Below are 23,073 nucleotides of genomic sequence, written 5' to 3'. Positions count from 1 at the left end.
AGAAAAGACTCATAGTTAGCAGTATTTAAAGTACACCACTGAATACATTACATAAACGAAAATCAAGGCAGTGCAACAAGTCAGAAAAGACTCATATTTAGCAGTATTTAAAGTACACCACTGAATACATTATATAAACGAAAATCCAGGCACTGCAACAAGTCAGAAAAGACTCATATTTAGCAGTATTTAAAGTACACCACTGAATACATTATATAAACGAAAATCAAGGCACTGCAACAAGTCAGAAAAGACACATATTTAGCAGTATTTAAAGTACACCACTGAATACATTATACAAACGAAAATCAAGGCACTGCAACAAGTCAGAAAAAACTCATATTTAGCAGTATGTAAAGTACACCACTGAATACATTATATAAACGAAAATCCAGGCACTGCAACAAGTCAGAAAAGACTCATATTTAGCAGTATTTAAAGTACACCACTGAATACATTACATAAACGAAAATCCAGGCACTGCAAAAAGTCAGAAAAGACACATATTTAGCAGTATTTAAAGTACACCACTGAATACATTATATAAACGAAAATCAAGGCACTGCAACAAGTCAGAAAAGACTCATATTTAGCAGTATTTAAAGTACACCACTGAATACATTATATAAACGAAAATCAAGGCACTGCAACAAGTCAGAAAAAACTCATATTTAGCAGTATTTAAAGTACACCACTGAATATATTATATAAACGAAAATCCAGGCACTGCAACAAGTCAGAAAAGACTCATATTTAGCAGTATTTAAAGTACACCACTGAATACATTATATAAACGAAAATCAAGTCACTGCAACAAGTCAGAAAAAAACTCATATTTAGCAGTATTTAAAGTACACCACTGAATACATTGTAAAAACTCATATTTAGCAGTATTTAAAGTACACCACTGAATACATTATATAAACGAAAATCCAGGCACTGCAACAAGTCAGAAAAGACTCATATTTAGCAGTATTTAAAGTACACCACTGAATACATTATATAAACGAAAATCAAGGCACTGCAACAAGTCAGAAAAAAACTCATATTTAGCAGTATTTAAATTACACCACTCAATACATTATATAAACGAAAATCCAGGCACTGCAACAAGTCAGAAAAGACACATATTTAGCAGTATGTAAAGTACACCACTGAATACATTACATAAACGAAAATCAAGGCACTGCAACAAGTCAGAAAAGACTTATATTTAGCAGTATTTAAAGTACACCACTGAATACATTACATAAACGAAAATCCAGGCACTGCAACAAGTCAGAAAAGACACATATTTAGCAGTATTTAAAGTACACCACTGAATACATTATATAAACGAAAATCAAGGCACTGCAACAAGTCAGAAAAAACTCATATTTAGCAGTATTTAAAGTACACCACTGAATACATTACATAAACAAAAATCCAGGCACTGCAACAAGTCAGAAAAGACTCATATTTAGCAGTATTTAAAGTACACCACTGAATACATTATATACACGAAAATCCAGGCACTGCAACAAGTCAGAAAAGACTCATATTTAGCAGTATATAAAGTACACCACTGAATACATTACATAAACGAAAATCCAGGCACTGCAACAAGTCAGAAAAGACACATATTTAGCAGTATTTAAAGTACACCACTGAATACATTATATACACGAAAATCCAGGCACTGCAACAAGTCAGAAAAGACTCATATTTAGCAGTATTTAAAGTACACCACTGAATACATTACATAAACGAAAATCAAGGCACTGCAACAAGTCAGAAAAGACTTCTATTTAGCAGTATTTAAAGTACACCAAAGAATACATTTTATAAACGAAAATCAAGGCACTGCAACAAGTCAGAAAAGACTCATATTTGACCAAATTATTAAGCTCACTTTAGGACTCTTCATTTTGCACACGGGTGCTAATACTTTCAAGTAAAAGAAAGTATGTGAGGAAACTTCTATATCCGGCATGAGTAAACATTACACATCGGAAAATGTGGGCGTAAAAATAGATCTCTGAAAAAACGTCTAAGTTATATGCCAGGCTAACCACACTACAAAATTACTAACCATTTATCCACCCCACTGGCAAAGGTTTTCAGAAGATGAAGGTCTTTATTTGCAAGTAATTTAATATTTTTCGCCCTCACAAAAACATCATGAATGACAGAAACAATGTAGACAGGAAAACAAGTACACTTTTGTTTGCAGGACACAGGTGAGCAGCAATAAACAAACCATCTCTTCTAGTGAAGTGGTCACAGGGAGTAGGCAAACTGCACAAGGCTTACCTGCTTCTCACTTAGAGCTGTGATCTTAGCTTGAAGCTCATGAAGCTGTTTCTTCAAATCGGCATTCTGAGCCCCAAATAAAAAAAATACAGAAGAGAGAAGGTAAACATTAAATTGTGTTAATATAACGTGCCAAAGGTTCAACAAGCACTTGTCTCCAGACACATAAAGGACCTCATGGTCCTCTGTAGGTAAGTCTGAAACCCACACACACACACACACCACCGCAATCCCAGGCAAGGACAAGTGATCACACTACACTAGGGCACAGTTACACCGGGATTATAAGGGACAAACCAGAGACTAGTGACACCAGGCCACTCGAAGACACACAAACCCACGCTAGCCCATAAGCTGCATCAAGTCAGGCATCCGAGCATGCCGGGGTACAGATATGTTATGCAATCCTAAGTCGCAGCCATGCAAGGCCATCCTAGGACACCAGCATACCAAAATGAGAAGGACAATAAACTGGACCTGTTGAGTTGCCTTTCCGGTGACATAAGTTAAAGTAATGACATTTCTGATGTATAAAATAGTCTTCCTGCAGATTACTCTACTTGTTAATCACCCTTCCGAGCTTTAGACTTGTTTAAAAAGTTTTTACGCAGCACCAGCAGGCGACACCAGGCAGAGCCTACTGTGAGACTCTGGACAGGATACCATTGTGCCCATCAGTGTGTTGGTGTCAGATCCTGATATGCGTCATTGGCCCATCCAGACATGTAAGGGAAAGGGAGAGCTATGGCATATGTAGCGCATAATACGTTAGCATAGTTTGAGATCTTAATAGCCAAAGGAACAAGGTCAGGAGGTAAGGAACCCTAGGTGGGATTATATCCAGTGGAAGGAAAAAGCCCTTTGTGGGTCTGGTCATAGTGTATAGATTTGCACGCTCCACATACTCCTGCGATCTATTGTGGAATCCGGACGTTTACAACTTGTTTTAGTTGGAACAAGTTAGTCACAAGACCTGCTGTGAATCCTCCCACACTCCACAATGCAAGAGAACACTGGCTCCACCTCAGATTATTTTCCGTTCAGCGGGTGAGCATTATATGCAGTCAAGTATCAAGTACAAGTATTGTGTGTACTGTGCCATTGTGAAGGGTCAAAGTAACAGGAAAGGTCATTAGACTTCTGTAATCGCTGCCTGTTTCCAGGGATGAGGGCTGGCGCAAGTGGACCTACAGTACTAGAAGATACAAACAGATGCTTCCAGTGTACCTAATATTCCCGTTCGTTGCATATATTGCAGTGGATATACATTGTAAAACAATTTTCCCACAAGCAGTTGTTAAAGGGCAGATGATGCAGAGGTTTTGAACAAAGTCCTTAACACGGTTTGACCAACCATCCCCTGTTAGCGGCTAGAATACCCACACAGAAATGTTTAGGGAAGCGGTAGTGATAACCAGACGGCAGCTTTACAACTGTTGGATAGCGGGATGTTGCCTAGAAAAACTATGCTGGTCCCTTTTTGGCATACGGAATGTCCCTGGGAGGGCAAGGTGGTCGAATGTCCCCTGGAGGGCAAGGCGTTGGAATGTTCCCTGGAGGGCAAGGCGGTGCAATGTGCCCTGGAGGGCAAGGCGGTGCAATGTTCCCTGGAGGGCAAGGCGGTGCAATGTCCCCTGGAGGGCAAGGCGGTGCAATGTCCCCTGGAGGGCAAGGCGGTGCAATGTCCCCTGGAGGGCAAGGCAGTGTAATGTCCCCTGGAGGGCAAGGAGGGAGACCGTCCCCTGGAGGACAAGGAGAGTGCATGCACTTTGGAAGCTTTATTTAGAGATGGGGTGTCCATTTACGGTATAGGAAAGGTGTAGGAAAGTAGCATCTGCTTCTATGGTTACCCCAACTTTTTGACTGGTGCTAAGCTGCATTTGACCAGTCTGACTGCGATCCTGCTAATCAGGACCCCAGTCAATCTGCTTTCTCCCTCAAATGTTGTGTTCAGTACTTGGGGACATCCCAGATTGGATACTGGGGTACCCTTTTAAGTCCCTAGTATATGGTTCTAAGGTACCCAGGGCGTAGGCATTGCAGTGGTCTCCCATGGGCTGAAGCATGTGTTATGCCACCCATGAGAGACCATTCAAAATGGAACTACTGGACTGCCATCGCAGCCTATGTAAGCTGGTTGTAGCACCGCTTACAAAATATTTAGGTTTCCTATATCTAGGGTCACTGCACTTAATACCTATAAGTCACCCCTTGAGCAGGCCTTTCAATCCTGAAGGCAGGGTGCTTGGTTCCAAGTGCGAGGGTGCCCCTGCATGAGCAGGACACTCCCACAAACTATGAAGTCCATTCTCCTGGGTTGTCACTGAAGCAGCCATATACTATATAGAGGGGCACTGCATAATTATGACCATCACAAAAACGGCTGCAACGAAGCCTATCATGTTTGGGATCAAACATTTTGGAATCATACCCCCACACCGTAGACGGTGAGGTAGTTATGGTTCTAAGCACTGGAAGAGCCCTCCATTAGGCTCTCAGTATTCCCGGTATCAGCCTTCTTGACCCAGACAGCACAAAATGGTTGCTGCCGACCAGAGACACTGAGCCAAGCAGGGGAAATCAGAACAATAGGCTATCTGTCAAAGGGAGGTGGGACCACCTCCCAGACAGGATTTAATGTATTGGGGCAGGGTGAGTGCGCTTGCTGTTGGCTCCCGCTCCGGCGCTAAAGTGGACAAAGGACAAGGGAGTAGCCTCCCCTCCCACTCGATTCACATATGATGCCGCAACTCTCCTCGCCCTCAACCCCGGACGCACACCACAATGCTGCGAAGCCACCCCAGGACGTACCCACGGCCCATTCGCTTGTCACACCAGCAAGTTCACCTGCTACAGGACCCTCACCAAATCCACTTCCTCCAAACATAGCTCCGACTCTAACCACCTGAAGTGCATCCTGCTGAACACCCGCTCGGTCCACAGACACGCAACTGATCTCTGGGACCTACTCGGCACTGCGTCACCGGACATCGCCTTCCTTACAGAAACATGGATGAACACATCATCAGCACCCGACATCGCTATAGCCATACCGGACGCTTACAAGATCATCCGAAAAGACCGCACCAACCAAACAGGAGGAGGCATCGCCATCATCCATAGGAACACCATCAAAATCACGACCAGCTTCGACGATAATCTTACAACCGCAGAACATCTCCACTTCCAGATCCACACCGACCCTAGGACCACACTTAGAGGCACCCTCATCTACAGGCCTCCAGGAACCCGCACTCAATTCAGCGATGACATCACTGACTTCGTCAGCCCACATGCCCTCGCCTCCGAGAACTACATTCTATTAGGAGACCTCAACTTCCACCTTGAAAACAAACACGACAGCAACACCAACTCCCTTCTGGACAACCTGGCCATTCTCGGACTCAAACAACTTGTTGACACCCCCACCCATGTAGCCGGACACACGCTCGACCCTATCTTCACCTCCAGCAAGCACATTTCCTTCGACCGCACCACAGCTCTCCATTGGATGGACCACAGCTGTGTTCACTTCAGCTACAAAACCACCTTGACCCACAACCGCCCACAGCCTATTCCTCGGAGAAACTGGAACAAAATCACCTCCGACCAACTCCTCACATCACTCAACCAAAACCCGCCCACCCTCTCATTGGACCCAAACCAAGCGGCCACCAAACTCAAGCAATGGACCACCCACAGCGCTGACGAATTAGCACCCCTGAAAAAGCACCAGATCAATTCAGGCAGCAAAAAGGCTCCCTGGTTCAATGATGACCTTAAAAAATCCAAGAAGCTATGCCGCTCCCTAGAGAAAACATGGAGAAAAAACCCAACCACCGACAACATGGCCAGCCTCAAGGCAGCCACCCGCAAACACCACCAACTGATTCGATCCACCAAGAAATCAGCATTCAAGGATCATCTCGACAACAACGCCCATAACAGCAAGGAACTTTTCAACATCGTCAAAGAATTCACCAACCCCGCCGCAGCATCTAACGACATCACTCCCTCCCAAGACCTCTGCGATGCGTTATCCTCCTTCTTCTACAACAAAATTGCCAACATACACGCTTCGAGAACACTCCCTGCGAACAACCCTCCCCAACCCCTCAGATCTTACACCGCCAACTAACAACCTCAGCGCCTGGAACCCAATCACCACCGAAGACACCATCCGCCTAATGAACTCAATCCACTCTGGCTCGCCAACCGACCCCTGCCCCCACCACATCTTCAACAAAGCTGACTCCATCATCGCACCCCATCTCCGTGATGTCATCAACTGCTCGTTCAACTCTGCCACCTTCCCAGAAAGCTGGAAACACGCCGAACTCAGCGCCCTCTTGAAGAAACCCACAGCAGACCCCTCTGAACTTAAAAACTACCGACCCATATCCCTCCTCCCCTTCCCCGCCAAAGTCATTGAGAAAGCTGTCAACAGCCAGCTCGCCGCCTTCCTTGAATCCAACAACTCCCTCGATCCCTCTCAGTCCGGATTTCGAGCCAAACACAGCACCGAAACCGCCCTCATTGCAGCGACAGACGACATCCGAACACTACTGGATAACGGAGAAACAGCGGCCCTCATTCTACTCGACCTCTCCGCCGCTTTCGACACAGTCTGCCACAGCACCCTTATACAACGCCTCAGTAACATCGGCATACAAGGAAAAGCCTTGGACTGGATCATCTCATTCCTCGCCGGGAGAACTCAAAGAGTCCGACTTCCCCCATTCAACTCAGAGGCCACTGAAGTCATCTGTGGAGTACCACAAGGATCATCACTCAGTCCCACCCTCTTCAACGTTTACATGAGTCCACTCGCCTCCATCGCGCGTCAACACAACCTTAACATCATCTCTTACGCCGACGACACCCAGTTAATCCTTTCCCTCACCAAAGACCCTAACACCGCCAAAACCAATCTTCACGAAGGCATGAAAGAAGTAGCCAAATGGATGAAACATAGCCGCCTAAAACTCAACTCAGACAAAACGGAGGTGCTCATCCTAGGATCTTCCCCCTCTGCCTGGGACGACTCTTGGTGGCCTTCTGCTCTGGGCACAGCACCCACACCCACAGACCACGCACGCAACCTGGGCTTCATCCTAGACTCCTCTCTCTCGATGTCCAGACAAGTCAACGCAGTCTCATCCTCCTGCTTCAATGTACTTCGTATTCTCAAAAAGATCTTCCGCTGGATCCCCCTCGAAACAAGAAAGACTGTCACCCACGCACTGGTCACGAGTCGACTGGATTATGGTAACACACTATACGCCGGAATCACAGCAAAATTACAGAAAAAACTCCAACGCATCCAAAACGCATCAGCAAGACTCATATTGGACATCCCTCGCCAAGATCACATCACCGGACACCTAAAAGACCTCCACTGGCTTCCCGTCAACAAGAGAATTACTTTCCGTCTTCTCACCCACGCACACAAGGCCCTCTACAAACTAGGACCCGAATGCCTCAAAACTCGACTGTCCTTCTACACACCCACCCGCCAACTAAGATCGTCCAATCAAGCCCTCGCCGCAGTCCCGCGCATCCGAAAATCCACCATGGGTGGCAGATCCTTCTCCTTCCTGGCGGCCAATACCTGGAACTCACTCCCCACTCACCTCCGCCTTACTCAAAACCACATCTCCTTCAGAAAAGAACTTAAAACCTGGCTATTCGACAAAAATTGAACCCCCCTTCCCCAAGCGCCTTGAGACCCTCTGGGTGAGTAGTGCGCTATATAAATTCCTGAACTTGAACTTGAACTAGATTCGTCATAGGATAATATTCAAATCAGAGACCACTTCTTCTACTGTCTGGGCACTCTGGAATTTGTTTGGGCTCGACTTCTTTTTGGCTTGACTTCTTCTCCCTTCCAGGCTGCTGTATCGTCTGTGCACCAAGCAGGAACCTACCAAGGCCTGTGGGCATCAAAAACACTTGAAGGAATCTCCATTGGAGTGAAGGAGCCACTCCCCAACATTCGCAGGCACAGAAACTAAGTTGACTGGTCTGCTGATCCGGAGCTGCTCCAGACTCCGAAAGGTTCTGCAACACAGGTGGTGGTTTTACACAGCTCCAGAGGCCTGCCATGCCCTGCCCTCTCACCAAGTTTGAGGCCAGTATCCCTCATGGGGGTTACAATAACCGAAACCCTGTGCAGCGCATTGACTTGCAGTTGCAAAGGCTTGTTGGCTTCCTTCCAAGAAGATCTTCAGGCTCCACGTAGCCCCCATCTTGAGCATCTCCAGTGACCAGAATTTTCCGCCACACCGCATTGTTTTGCATCGTGGCCCGCATCTTTTGGTAAGCTGCTTGAGGTCCTCTCACGACTCCAGTGCCTCAGCTCACACTTGACTCTTTTGGGCTCCCCTAATTGCTAGGGCACTGCCCTGATTCTCCTGCTTTTGGGGAGTCCCATAGACCTTGCTGGTACCGACGTTGCTCCTTCTTCCATTCCTGTGTTGGATGCATTTGCCAAGGATTGTTGGTGCTCCCACCAGACACCCACCCCTCAGCATTCAACATTCCTCATGTGACAGCTCATGTACTGCTCCTGGTCCTCCTCAGCGTCGCCTTGTCCTCATGGCTGCAGAGTCAAGATCATAGTCATCCATCCTGTAACACCCGCCATCGGAAGGCATTCGTCTTCCAAGTCCTGGGCACTCCTGACTGATAAAGACTCTGTCACCTCTGCTTACAGGTACCTCATCTAGAATCCTTCTTCGGATTCCACCGTACACAGTCTCCTTTGTCAACAGCAGCGGTTTCCGACACCACTTCATACATATGCACCCAGCTTCTCAGGAGTAGGCAACATGGGTAGTAGGGTATCCATGGGTTGGATGGCTCTCCAACCCTCAGTCTTCCACAGGGTTTCTTCAGGGTCCACTGGGAAGGGTCCTTAATCTTTAAAAATCCAACCGTGACTTACCTGTAGAGTTAAACGAAGCACGAGGTTGTGTTCCTACACTGCACACACTCCCCGTGAAGTCCCCATCTACTCATCTCTGGTGGTTCCTTGGGTCCCCAGCACTTCATCGTCTTCTTGACATTGTCTTGACCAGAGTTGTGGTGCTTATACCACTTTCTTAGTATAAGGTTTGATCCTCCCCTGGGGTCCACTGTGTATTACGTGCTATTTACTGTGTTTCTTTGCTAAAGTATTGAGTGCATTGTGTTTATCTCCGGGTAGGAGAGATCTAAACAGGTTAGGGAGTATTATATAATAAATACATATTTTTATAAATACTGTGTGTGGTTCTGTTTCACTCAATCTATACTATAAGATTGCATTCTGGTAAAACAAGATGCTTTACACTCCTTCTGGACTAAGCCTGAATCTTGCTCTCCACAGATACTAATTAGAGAGCTTCTAAGGTTGTCCAAGACCTCCTAAATCAGCATAATGTTGTCTGGACTGGTGCAAGGTGCCCACTTACATTAGTTGACATCATATACCAGGCCAGCTTCTCACAAAAGGTTACAAAAAGTTGGTCTGTTTATGAAAGGACCTGGTTCGGTCGATATAATACAAGAGTGTCCTTTTAACATTCAGAAAGCATAAGCACCTTTCTGCTACAGAGTGCGGTTGTGGAAAGAAGACCAGCAGTGCAATGGTTTGAATAATGTGGGAAGGTGAGTCTACCTTGAGCGGAATTTGGGGATTGGTACAGAGGACCACTCTGCACTTGTGGACCTGGATGAACGGTTCCTGTACTGTTAGAGCTCACTAATACACCTAACCAAGGTTATTCTTATTAGGAAAGCTACCTTCCATGACAGAAACAGCAGGTTATAGGAGTGGAGGGGTTCAAAAAGTGAACCCATGAGCCGTTTGAGGACTATGTTCAGTTTCTATACTTGGACAGGAAGCGTTATAAGAGCTACCACTCTCTTAATTCTCTCCATAAAGGGAAAGGGGGACAGATAATTCCTATTTTGTATATGTACTGCAACTGAGGTGAGGTGTAAGCGTATGAGGGCATATGCCAGACCTGGCTTTTGTAAGTATAAAAGGTAGAAAGTCATTTCTTGTACAAAGGGGCTGTTTTGCTATCAGATGCATAGTGGCAAATCTTTTCTACTTGGCCATGTATCCTCTATGGGTGGTGGGTTTACACATCTCATGCAGTAAAAGCATGCACTTTTCTGGGAGGCTGAGATAACTAAACTCAAGTACCACGGGTACCAAACAGTTGAGTTGAGATAGCTGGAGTGTGGGCGTCTCAGTTGCCATCGAGGTTATTATTATTATTAAACCATTTATTAAGCGCCTGGTTACCCAAAACAGTGAGTCCCCGCGCTGTATACTGCACAAAAAAGCTAAAGGCGAGACAGGGGTAAAACAATTAAGGATTTATAAAGGCACCGGGATTAGACCTGGGGAAAAAGAAAGGTTTTGAGTTTTCTTCGGAACATGCTTTCGGAAGGCTCCATCCGAAGATCGAGCGGGAGATCGTTCCAGCACTTAGCCGCTAAAAATCTGAATGAGCGTCCGCCCATCCTGGCTCTGGTGATTTTAGGAAGTTTGAACATCATCCTTCCAGCTGATCTCAAGTCTCTGGTGGGGCGATGTATTGTTAGAAGGATAAGGAGATAGGCGGACCTTTGCCCTGAGCTATCCGATGAGCGAAACAAAGAGACTTAAATTTAATGCGCTCTCTTATGGGTAACCAGTGGAGTTTGGATAGAGCTGATTTACCTGATGCTCTGCGAGGGAGTTTGAGTACTAGGCGAGCTGCAGCATTTTGAGCACATTGAAGTTGGTGTAATCCTTTTTGGCTCAACCCTAGGAGCAGAGCATTACCGAAGTCAAGGTGGGGGTCACTAAGGCATGCACAATGGTCTTTCTGGAGTCAATTGGCAAAAGATCCAGAATCTTACGGAGAGCTTTCAGTATACTGAAGCATCTAGCTGTAACTTTATTCACGTGTGTTTTATATGAGAGATCTGAGTCCAGTGTTACCCCCAAATTGGGTACTGACTCCGCAGGACGAGGGGGACTGCCCAGTTCCATAGGCCACCACATATGCGACCATACTGAAGCAGATTTCCCAACTACCAACAACTCGGTTTTATCGCCATTGAGGCGTAGACAGTTGTGGTTCATCCAGGCTGATACCGATGATAAACAGCTCGAGAAGTTGATGGCATCTTCTCTACACTCAGGCGTGAGCTTTAGTAGCAGTTGAGTGTCATCGGCATAGCTGACAATGCCCACCCCAAAACTCTCGACTATGCAGGCCAGGGGAGTCATGTAAATGTTAAATAAGGTGGGGCTCAAACTCGAGCCCTGTGGAACCCCGTGGCCTACACTTCTGCGAGAGCTTCTAAAGGGGGGGGCAGTGCATTTGGAAGCTTCTGTTGGTCAGGAAAGACTCCAGCCAGGCCAAGGCCATTCCCTTCACTCCAATGCCTGCCAACCGAGACAGCAGCGTCAAGTGCAGCACGGTGTCAAACGCTGCACTTAGATCTAATAAAACCAACGCTGCTGTCTCTCCCTCATCCACGATACTCCTTAAGCCTTCGGTGGAAAAGAGTAAGGCTGATTCTGTGGAGTGACCTGCTCTAAAGCCCGATTGAGTGGGGTGCAGGAGCGAATGTTCCTCCAAGTAGCTCATGAGCTGCTTATTCACCACCTTCTCAACGACTTTAGCGCAGAAAGGGAGGAGGGAAATGGGGCGGAGGTTTTGAAACTGAGTAATGTGAATAGTTGTTTTTTTTTTAGGGGGATAACCTGAGCAGTTTTCCACGCGTCCAGAACCTGACACTCTTTAAAGGAGAGCGATGTAATGAGACTAATCTGATCAATTATTGTAGTTTCCAGTACTCCCTTAAAGCGAGCCGGGGGACAGACATCGCTGGGTGAGCCAGATTGGATGCTGTTGGCAATGCTCACTAGTTCTTGTTTCTGTAGAGTGACAAAACAAGAAAGGCAGGAGGTCTCCGTGTGGGTGTTTATAACTACTGCGTGTTTAAACGGCTGGATGTCATCTTTCGTAAAAGTGGCATGGATTTTGTCAATTTTACCTATGAAGAAGTCGGCGATAGAATCGCACAGCTCTTCAGAATAGGTATCTTGGGCGTCCAGCCTGGCCTGCTCTGGCCTGAGCAGCAACTTCACGTGCGGGCTCATGAATAGCTCCAGAAGCATGGACTACTAGGGCTGTCGGGTCCAGGTTAGGGTTACCAGCATGGAGGTAATGGCCTCTGCCTCATCTTCCTTACCACATATGGGATAAGAGTGGGAGAAGAGGAAAAGCATAGGTAAATATCCCTGACCAATTCATTCATAGCGCACAGCAGATCGGCTGAGGGTACTTGGAGGCAAAGTCTGGGTATTTAGCATTTTTTGGAGTGGCGAAGATGTGGATGCCTCACCAATGGAAATAACTATGCGGTACTTGTGGATGATGTTCCTCTTTGGAGAGTTGCTGATGTGTGTTGGAAAGTGACCCCCTGTTTAATTTTTGGGGGGACTTAACTGCTGGTAATCTGGAACTCTAACACCAGGACATTACTTTACAGTGCCCAGTATGTTTGCCCTGACCCCTAAAACATATCGATATCTGCTTAAATCCCAATTTCCACATTTAACTTTTCTACAATGCCAGACTATATGGTGCAGAAATACAACCGAGGTATAGAGAGTGAAATGCCACTTGTGGACTGTAGCACCTATGATTTCATAGAAAATCCATTTTATGGAATACCATTAATGAGAAACCATTTTACCTAAACTCTTTGATGGAAACGTACAGGATGACTGGATGGCATTTACATTTCATAGAAAAAAATTCACAGAATGATTTTTAGAATTGGGTTTTGCATGATTTTATAAGGTGTGCAGGTCTTACTCACAGAAACACATTTGTCGGAAGTATTTATTGGAGTGCTTTACTTCAGTCCCCTTGCCACATGGAGTTCCACAAGGCTCCATCCTGAGCCCACTGTTTTTTAATCTTTACCTCAGACCACTGTCAGACCTGGCCGATCGCGTAGGCCTGACTTTAATGACCTACGCTGACGACTCCCAAATTATCTTTTCCCTATCCGAATCAAACCCGTTAGCCCCCTCCCTACTGAAATACGGTCTCCAAGAGATTTTCAACTGGATGACCACCAACCAGTTTAAACTAAATGGGGACAAAACGGAGGTTCTTCTACTGGGAAGAAACAAGGAACTGTGGACCCCCTTCCACTGGCCGCCTGAGCTGGGTAACATTACCCCGCCAGCCTCTCAGGTAAGAAACCTAGGGGTTATTTTGGACAATACCCTTTCTATGAAACAGCAGGCAAACAAAGTCGCGGGACTCTGTTTCACCATAATTAAATGGTTAAAAAAAATCATTTGGATGCTGCCCCTAGACACGCAAAAAACCGTAGTCAACGCTTTAATAACTTCACGTATTGACTACGGAAATGCTCTCTACCTTGGTTCCAACTAAGCAGTAATCAAGCAACTTCAACTAATTCAAAACTCTGCTGCAAGACTCTTGTGTAGGATTAAAAAGTCCGAAAGCGTTTCAAAACACCTGAACGAATTACACTGGCTCAGGGTTGAACATCGGATCAGCTTTAAAACACTGAGCTACATGTTTAAGATTAAAAACAAAACTCACCCTCCTACCTACAATCTTTAGCCTCTCCCTACCTGCCAACTAGAAGTCTTCGCTCTCAAACGGCCTCGAACTTTGCCGTCCCCAGATTCAAATTACAAAGATCTGGAGGGAAATCCTTTTCTGTTAGAGGACCAATGCTATGGAACTCTCTCCCCCTTCATATCCGGAAGGAGAACAGCTACATTAAATTCTAGAAACACGTAAAAACCTGGCTGTTTCAGAAACAATTGTGCAAAACTATTGACTCAGCATTTTCCTTTAACCATCTATATGTGTCATGGGCGCCGGGAAACCCTTGTTGGGTAGCTGAGCGCCATACAAATACATAAAATAAATAAAATAAATTTCAGATTAATATCTTTTACATTGTCAAATTCCTCATTACCCCTAAATATCATCCATACCTGAACCCTAAAAATCCCACCAATGAACCCTAAAAGCAATTTCTATCTCAACTTCACCCATCCCTGAACCCTAGAGAACCCTCACCACAAACTCCACATATCCCAGAACCTTAAACTCTGCCCATACCTGAACCCTAAAAATAATTTCTCCTCAAGTCTACCCACCTCTAAACACTAAAACCCGAACTACCCATAACTATTCCAAAACTACACTCGTTCCTGAACCCTAAATTTTCTGCTGATAAACTCCATAAATCCCTGACCCCTAAAACCTAACAACACCTCTACATTCCACCCATCCCGGAATCCTAATAACTCCTTCTATACCTTAATTCCACCCATCCCTGACCCCCTAAAAACGGTCAAATTGATCCTACAAATCACTTGTCCCTGAAACCAAAAACATTTTACCTCCCTTAAACTCTACCTATCCATGAACCTAAAAACCTCTCACCACCCCATAAACACCACCCATCCATACCCCCAAAAATCCCACACAACCCCTCTATCCATCTTTGAACTCTAAAAACAATTTCTAGATCTAAACCACCCATTCCTGAACCCTAAAGCTCTTTTCGTCCATAACCTCCAATCCCCGACCCTTACACCCCTTGAATACCCCTAGACTGCACCATTCCTGAACCCTAAAAACTTTCCCTACCCCTAAACTCCAACATTTACTGAACCTTATATAGCCTCACCAGCCATACATTCCACTCATCTGTTAACTCTAAAATCTCAAAACAAAACCCCTCCCTGATCTCCAAAGACATCACCAAACAGCATCCTTCCCTGAACCCTAAAAACCCTTTGACGTCAAAACTCTACCCAACCCCGACCCCTAAAAAATCCTCATCACCCCTAAACATGAATCATCCCTAAACTCATAAACCCCCAACATCCATAAACTCATCCCAAGTTTAATGTAATTTTGGATTTGTCTTTTAAATGATCTTTCCTTTCAAATGTTTCCTTTAATTTTCAATGTATTTAATTCCCTTAAAATAGTCTTTCCTTCAAATTTGCTTTCCATGATTTGGTTTCTTAAAATGTTGTTTCTCAGTTTCATTTTTCATTTAAACCACAAACATCAATTGTGCCACCCACTATGGTGGCAGTGAATACACTGCTTCAGGGCTACCCGTGTAACCGAAAAATAGCAGCATAAATCTTGCTGCCCAGCCCATCAACACCACCCTTTTGAGAGGTAGATGGCCTGCTTTTAAAATGTTAAATAATTCACCCCTAGGCACACCTTGCTGCCCACAAAGTAGGGTGCATAATTTTCAAGAATGCTGACATTAGAAACTGCATGTTCCCTAGACGTAAAATGATTCTGCCACTGCGTAGGCTGTTGTTGGCATATAGGAAAACACAACATATAGATTATACAGTTTAATCTATAGCTTTTGACCTGTACCAGCTATAGACACCAATCAAATATGTATTTGTCATGTTAGATAACATTTCAATCTAATGGTAATGTCACAATTGTATTAAATATATGGGAAATGTAACTTTTAGAAAGCTAACTTTACCTTGCCAAAAGATTCTGGAGTCTAATTTGCATTAGTTCTCCAGCAGGTGCCCAGCTGGTGCTTTGATTGAATTGGGTATGAAAAAGTTGTGAGTACTGCTCCCAGATCAGAGACAGAGGGGGAAGTGAATTCTTCCTCTGACAGGAAGACCAGCTGTAGTTGACCCAAAAAGTGAATTCAACCTCAAAGAGGCCTACCCAATCACAATCAAATGTTAGGTGAACTTGGAAACCCCCAGCTGCTGACCCACTAGTCAGGCTGTCACCTAACAAAGTGGGACGAAAGTTACCCCCAGAACCAGTTTGGAATGACCACAGAGGAGGCGAATGCTTATTACCCTGGCCTGGCCTCTCGGTGGGGATACAAACTCTGCACAACAGGAGAAGGGTTGCCCCATCTTGGATTTTCAGAGTGAAGGGTCCCATGGAATTGTTTGCATCAGGGCAAACAAACTTGTGAAAAATTGGGTAAGGTTTCCAAGACCTCCACCCACTTGCTAGTCCAGGCATACATGTCCCACCATAAGGCATCACAGCAGAATCCTTCTGGACCAGCAGAATATCAGAAGAGGATTGGACATGTTGTCTGTGACCTGAAAGGAGTCCTGAAGGACTAGACTTGCTCCCTGTTATATTAAGGAAAAACAAGTGGACTCCAAGAGTCAGTTGGTTATTCTCCTGTGTTGCACTGGGAGACGACAGGATGCAAGATGCCTTTTCCTGGCAGTACCCAGCTGCTGTTCTCGGTCTGGCACCCTGTGAGTCTAGTGCCTTCCCTGCAGTACTGGGGCTTTAGAAGTGTACTCCTGTGGTAGATTGGGACTTCAAAGCGTAAGTCAGAAAGTAAAATCTTTGACCAGGATGAACCTGCTTGATGTATCCGTCCTCGGTCCCATCAAGGTAAGCCTCAAATTGAGCCCATGTCCTGGTCTATCACAACCATCTACTTCATTGATGCTTTGTGTTTCTTGGCACTATTCCTACTGAAAACAGTAACGAATATGCTACTTACCAGTATGCATCTGTTCCCTGGCATGAAGGGCTGCTGACATTATCTGTGCATAGATCGCCGCCTAGTGTTGGGTCCGGATGACCGCACATTGTTGTCTTGGAAGAGTCTTCGAAGTATCACAAGATAGGTGGCTCCTCCCCTGGACTACAGTGCGCATGGGCATCGACTCCATCCTCAGATTGTTTTTAGCCATCGTGGCCAAGATGGAGTGAAACTAAGTGAATGATGACCATGCTAGAAGTATATGTGAATTCTGCAGCTGCTACAGGCGCCGGGGAGGAGGGCGGGCGATATGAATGTCAGCAGCCCTACATGCCAAGAACAGATGCATACTGGTAAGTAGCATATTCGGTTCGAGGCATGTGGGCTGCTGAATTCATATCTGTGCATAGAATACATAGCAGTCCCTCCATTAACAGCGGCCGCCCGTGCCAGCTGCAGCCATTTGGAAAAGTGTTTTTAGAACAGCCTGCCCTACAGCTGCCTGCTGTTTGGAGTGCACATCAACACAATAATGCTTTGTAAATGTGTTTGTGGTAGACCATGTGGCTGCTCTTCATATGTCCTCCAAAGGAATATTTCCGAGGAAAGCCATGGAGGCCCCCAACTTTCTGGTGGAGTAGGCCCTTGGTGGAATGGTGAGAGTACGCTTGGCTTTCAGATAGCAGATCTGAATACATTTAACGATCCACCTAGCTATACCAGCCTTGGAAATGGGGTTACCTTTGTGTTGTGGCGCAAAAGGCAACAAAAAGTTGTTTCGTTTTCCTAAAATCCTTGGTCCTATCAATGTAATACATCAGGGCCCTTTTGACGTCAAGGGTGTGGAGCATTCTCTCCGCCAATGACTCAGGATTTTGGAAGAACACAGGTAATACAATAGTTTGGTTAATATGGAATTGAGACACTACTTTAGGAAGGAATTTAGCGTTAGTGCGAAGCACCACCCTGTTAGAGTGAATTTGAATAAATGGCTCTTGGATAGTTAGTGCCTGGAGCTCACTAACTCGTCGCAGCGATGTAATCGCTATGAGGAAAGCTACCTTCCATGTCAAGAATTGAATCTCGCAGGAATGCAGTGGTTCAAAGGGGGGACCCATCAGCCTGGTGAGGACCACATTGAGGTTCCACTCCGGAGCTGGCAGAGTCCGCGGAGGAATGACTCGCTTGAGTCCTTCTAGAAAGGCTTTAATGGCAGGCACCCTGAAAAGTGAGAGGTGCTGCCTGTTTTGGAGATAAGCAGCCATTGCAGATAGATGTATGCGAATGGAAGCATAAGCCAAATTACATTTGTATAGATGGAAAAGATAACAAATGATGTTCTGAATAGATGCATCTAGCGGGTTAATGTTGTGGTCTGCACAATAAATGACAAACCGCTTTCACTTAGCCGCATAGCATGCTCTTGTGGTGGGCTTCATTGCCTCCCGGATGATGTCCATACAGTGAGGAGGCAGGTTTAGGTAGCCAAACTCTAAGACCTCAGGAGCTACATCGCCAGGTTGAGCTGTTGCGGATCTGGATGCTGAATGTAGACATGGCTCTGCGTCAGGAGGCTGGGTGTGAGGCGTAGCCTCTGATGCGGTACCACGGACAGTTCTAGAAACGTGGTGTACCATGGTTGGCGAGCCCACGTTGGAGCAACCAGGATGAGAGTCATCGAGTGCTGCCTGAGTTTACATGCGACAAGGGGTATCAGAGGTGCTGGGGGAAAAGCGTACGCAAATTTGCCTGACCAGTTCATCCATATCGCATTGCCCTGCGACTGTGGGTGTGGAAACCTGGCGGCAAAGCTTTGGCATTTTGCATTCTCCTTTGTGGCGAACAGACCTATCTCTGGATGACCCCACTTTTGGAAGTACGGGTGGAGTACTGATGGATTTATCTCCCACTCGTGCATTTGGTGGCTGTACCTGCTGAGCAGGTCCGCCATCTGATTGTCCTTGCCCGGGAGGTGTTCTGCCATGAGGAAGATGTTCCTCTGAATGGCCCACTTCCACATGCTCTGAGCCAGATGAGACAGCTGTGGAGAGTGTGTCCCTCCCTGCTTCTGAATATAGTACATGGCAGTCATGTTGTCCGTCCGGATCAACACAACCTTGTTGCACAGATGTACTTTGAAGGCCTTTAGTGCCATGAAGATTGCCATCAGTTCCAGAACATTGATGTGCATCTTCCGTTGCTGTGACGTCCATAGTCCCTGCACAGTGTAATGGAGTACATGAGCTCCCCATCCCTGGAGAGAAGCGTCCGTTGTCAGGATGATCTGTGGCACAGGCTCTTGGAACGGTCGTCCCTTGCAAAGGTTTCGTGGATTCCACCAATGCAGAGAGTTGTATGCCCGAACGCTCACCAACACTAGGTCTTTCAACTGCCCGTGAGCCTGAGTCCACTGACATGCTAAGCACTCTTGAAGCAGATGCATATGTAGTCTCGCGTGCGGGACTATGGAGATGCAGGAGGCCAACATGCCTATCAACTGCATGAACACCCGCCCTGGAAGCGAGTGTTGGGGTTTGAATCGTTCTATCAGCGATTGAATGCTGTTGACCCTCACTGAATTTGGCTGTGCTGTGGCTGCGAGAGTGTTCATCGTCGCACCCAGATACTGCCGTATGTGGGCGGGCTGGAGGTGGGACTTTGGGTAATTCAGTGAGAATCCCAGATCGTGAAGGAGGTGAATGGTGTGGGACACGTGAGCGGCACACTGCTGGGCCGACTTCGCCTGGATGAGCCAGTCGTCCAGATAAGGGTAGACGTGAATGTTCGGTCTCCTTAGGTGCGCCGCCACTGTCGCCAGGCACTTAGTAAACACCCTGGGTGCCGTGGTGACTCCGAAAGGCAAAACCTTGAACTGGTAGTGCTGGTTTTGGATGGTGAACCAGAGGTATTTTCTGTGTGACGGGTGCAGTGGAATGTGAAAATACGCATCCTTTAGGTCTAAAGTTGCGAGAAAATCTCCCTGACTGAGCAACGGGAGCACCTGCTGCAGGGTCAGCATATGGAAGTGCTCCGATAGGATGTACTGGTTGAGGGGTCTGAGGTCCAGTATGGGTCTGAGGGACCCGTCCTTTTTTTGGTATCAAGAAGTACAGGGAGTAAACTCCTGTGCCTCTTTCCTGCACAGGCACGAGCTCTATTGCCCCTTTTTGCAGCATGACGAGGACCTCCTGCTGCAATAAGTGCAAATGCTCGGCGGACATAGGACGGTGTCTTGGGGGTATGTTGGGTGGAGTGGATGTTAACTCCAGACAATAACCGTACTGTACAAGTTGTCTGACCCACCTGTCTGTTGCGATGGTTCTCCAGACCGGCAGGAACTGCTGAAGTCTCCCCCCGACCGGTGTTATGTGGTCGGGGGGCAGTGACAAGGCGTCACTGTTTGCTGGTGGCAGAGGATCTGGAGTTGTTGTTTCCACGACCTCTGCCCTTGGCGCTGTTTCCACGATATCCACCTCTATTTTTGTTGGTGTTTGTGGACTGTGTGTTGCCTTTGTAGTACTGCGTTGATTGGGAGAGCTGGCCTCTGGAAACGCCTCTAGTGCCTGAGCGACGAAAAGACCCACCCCTGAACTGCTGGGACTGTAATGCACTCATGGACTTAGCAGTTTCCGTGTCCTTTTTAATCTTTTCTAGGGTGGTGTCAACCTCTGGGCCAAACAGGTGGTCTGGATTCACTGTTTGATTAAGGATGGTGGTCTGTATCTCCAGCTTAAACCCGGAGATTCTCAGCCAGGCATGTCGTCTCAGCATAACACTAGTGTTGACAGCCCTGGCTGCGGTGTCAGCCGCGTCCGGTGCACACTTAATCGAAGCATTAGAGATCAGCTTCCCCTCTTGAATAAGCATTTCAGCTGCCTCCTTGTATTCATCTGGCAGGTGTTGCAACAGGGTCTCCAGTGTGTCATAGTGTGCCTTGTCATACCTCGCTAGAAGCGCTTGTGTATTGGAGATGCGCCAGATATTGGCAGCCTGTGCTGCCACTCTTTTCCCTGATGCCTCAAACACCTTAGATTCCTTGTCTGGGGGAGGAGCATCACCCGTTGTCTGAGAATTAGCCCTCTTCCGGGCATTCGAGACGACAAGAGAGTCCAGAGGCAACTGTCCTTTAATATAGGTAGGATCCATAGGCGCTGGTTTATACTTTTTCTCGATCCTAGGGTTTATCACCCTTGCTCTGGTAGGCTCTTTAAAGATCTCTCCAGCATGTTTTAAGACACCTTTTAACATAGGTAGAGTTTTGACAGTCCTTTCTGAGACTGAAAAGGTATCAAAAAGGAAATCGACGTCAACAGGGTCAGCATGAAGCTGGACGTTGTGATTTTTAGCCGCCCGTTCAATGAGGGCATTGAATGCTGCAGAATCCTCTGTAGGAGACGTCTTCACAGAATAGAGTTGAGTGTCTTGTCCAGAATGAGGATCACCTGGGTCAGCACCAGCAGCCCAGGGTTCATTGGTATCATCAGGGTCTGTATAGACAGGATAGCTGTACTCATCCTCATCATCGCCCTCCCCAGCGTCCACATCAGAGTAAGTGGGCGAGACATCTCGAGTCTGTGGAGAAATTGGTTCCACCAGGACATGAGTGGAAGCAGAGTCCTTTTTTCTCTTTAGGGGAATCTTGTAGGACTCCATCGGTTGTTCCGGGGCAATTTTCCGCTTGTGGAGGGAAAGTCTGCCCGTTTCGGCATCAATAAAATGTTCATGTTGTTCGTCCATCGAAGATTGTCGATGCGTCAGGGTGGACACCCCCGTCGAAGACTTCGGCACCGAGGACGCCTTCTCGGGGACGCTGGCGACTGCTTTAGGGGTGAAAGCCTTCGGCGCCACCTTCGGCGGCAACGTGAAGTGAATGGGCGTCGACGCCTTGTGAGGTTTCTCGACTGGCTTCGGAGGTGGAGGATCTGTTGGTCCGACCGTCGAGGCCTTCTCCCTGATGCGCTGTAGGGAGTCCGTCACTTTCTTGGTGAACGTGGCGGACGGGCGCGCCGAGTCGACGGGATCCTTCGAGGCCCCACTAGGAGTGGACTCTCGGGGTGCGCCGCTCTTGGCCTTGTCCTGTTGATGCGGCGTCTCGAAAACTTTCGGGTCGCCGAGTCCTTTCTTCGGGTCACCGAGTCCTTTGTTGGTGTCGACCGCCTTCGGCACCGACTTAATCGGCTCGACCACCTTGACTTTAGTCTTCGGCGCGGCAGACTTCGTCTCGACGCCCTTGACTTGAGTCTTCGTCTCGACAGCACCCTTTTGCTTCTTCGGCGCCGAGGGCACCGAGGCCTTGGATCCGACCAAAGTAATGCGCACTTTCGGTTTCGAGGCGGGCACCTGCGCTGTTTCTTGTGTCGAGACCGTAGGTTTCACTTTCGGTTTCGATTTACCAGGGTGCGGCTCAATAGCAATGTCCGTGGCCGAGCCCGAAGGCGGGCCGTAGAACCCATCGTAAGATCTTGGGTAAGGTCTAGTGGCGATCCCTCGACCTAAGCCTTATGAATCGGTACGATCCCAGTGTCAGAGCGAGGTCGCTCTTCCTCCGAGCTATCCTCCATGGCCCCGAAGGCCCCGTCGTCGTCCCCTACCTCGTCGACGACTTCTCCAGCTTCGAACATTTCTGCGTCCGCATCGTAGTCGTAGTCGACGTCCGACGCTGGATTCGACAGGTTGTCACCGATGTCCCCGGTAACTTCTTCCTCGACATCCCCGGCATCGAAAATGTCCGCAGGCGCCGGTGCAGTCTGCTGGGCCTCCTGGGGCGCAGCGCGTCAATGCTTAAGCGTCTTCTTGGACCTGAAGCGGGAACAAGCCATGCAACTGGCTTCATCATGGTCCGGCGACAGACACTTGTTGCACACCGGGTGGACGTCGATGTGGGGATACTTTGAGTTGCAGACGAGACATCTTTTTAACGGACTTCGTTCCATGATGAACAGTCGATAGGGTCTGAGGCGTCGACTGGGCCCTCCACGTCGAAAGCACGCGGGTGATGGAATCCGGCTCGGAACCGAGCTGGAAGAGTTAAGCACAGAACGCAAGACAATACCGACGTGTACTAAAGACCTTTTGGTCTTAAGAAAAGTGTTTTAGCGATTCCGACTAGAGGGAACCAATATACATCCGAACCCAATGGCGGAAAAAAACAATCTGAGGATGGAGTCGATGCCCATGCACACTGTAGTCCAGGGGAGGAGCCACCTATCT

The 23,073-nt window shown here is 47.1% G+C and overlaps 1 protein-coding gene across 5 annotated transcripts in view; it reads right to left on the bottom strand.

The window, feature by feature from the left end:
- PHF21A (PHD finger protein 21A) overlaps nucleotides 1-23,073 on the bottom strand; it is a 679,011-nt gene that overhangs the window by 455,655 nt on the left and 200,283 nt on the right. For all 5 annotated transcript variants that reach the window (XM_086959648.1, XM_086959652.1, XM_086959650.1 and 2 more), the window contains exon 5: nucleotides 2,293-2,358. In XM_086959648.1, the coding sequence (XP_086815774.1) occupies nucleotides 2,293-2,358 (66 nt within the window). The remainder of the gene's footprint in view (nucleotides 1-2,292; nucleotides 2,359-23,073) is intronic.

This window comes from Lissotriton vulgaris, chromosome 2_2 (genome assembly GCF_964263255.1).
Source record: "Lissotriton vulgaris chromosome 2_2, aLisVul1.2, whole genome shotgun sequence".
Lineage (NCBI taxonomy): Eukaryota > Metazoa > Chordata > Amphibia > Caudata > Salamandridae > Lissotriton > Lissotriton vulgaris.
Note: the sequence above shows the minus strand (reverse complement) of the source record. Positions and strands in the feature narration are given on the sequence as shown.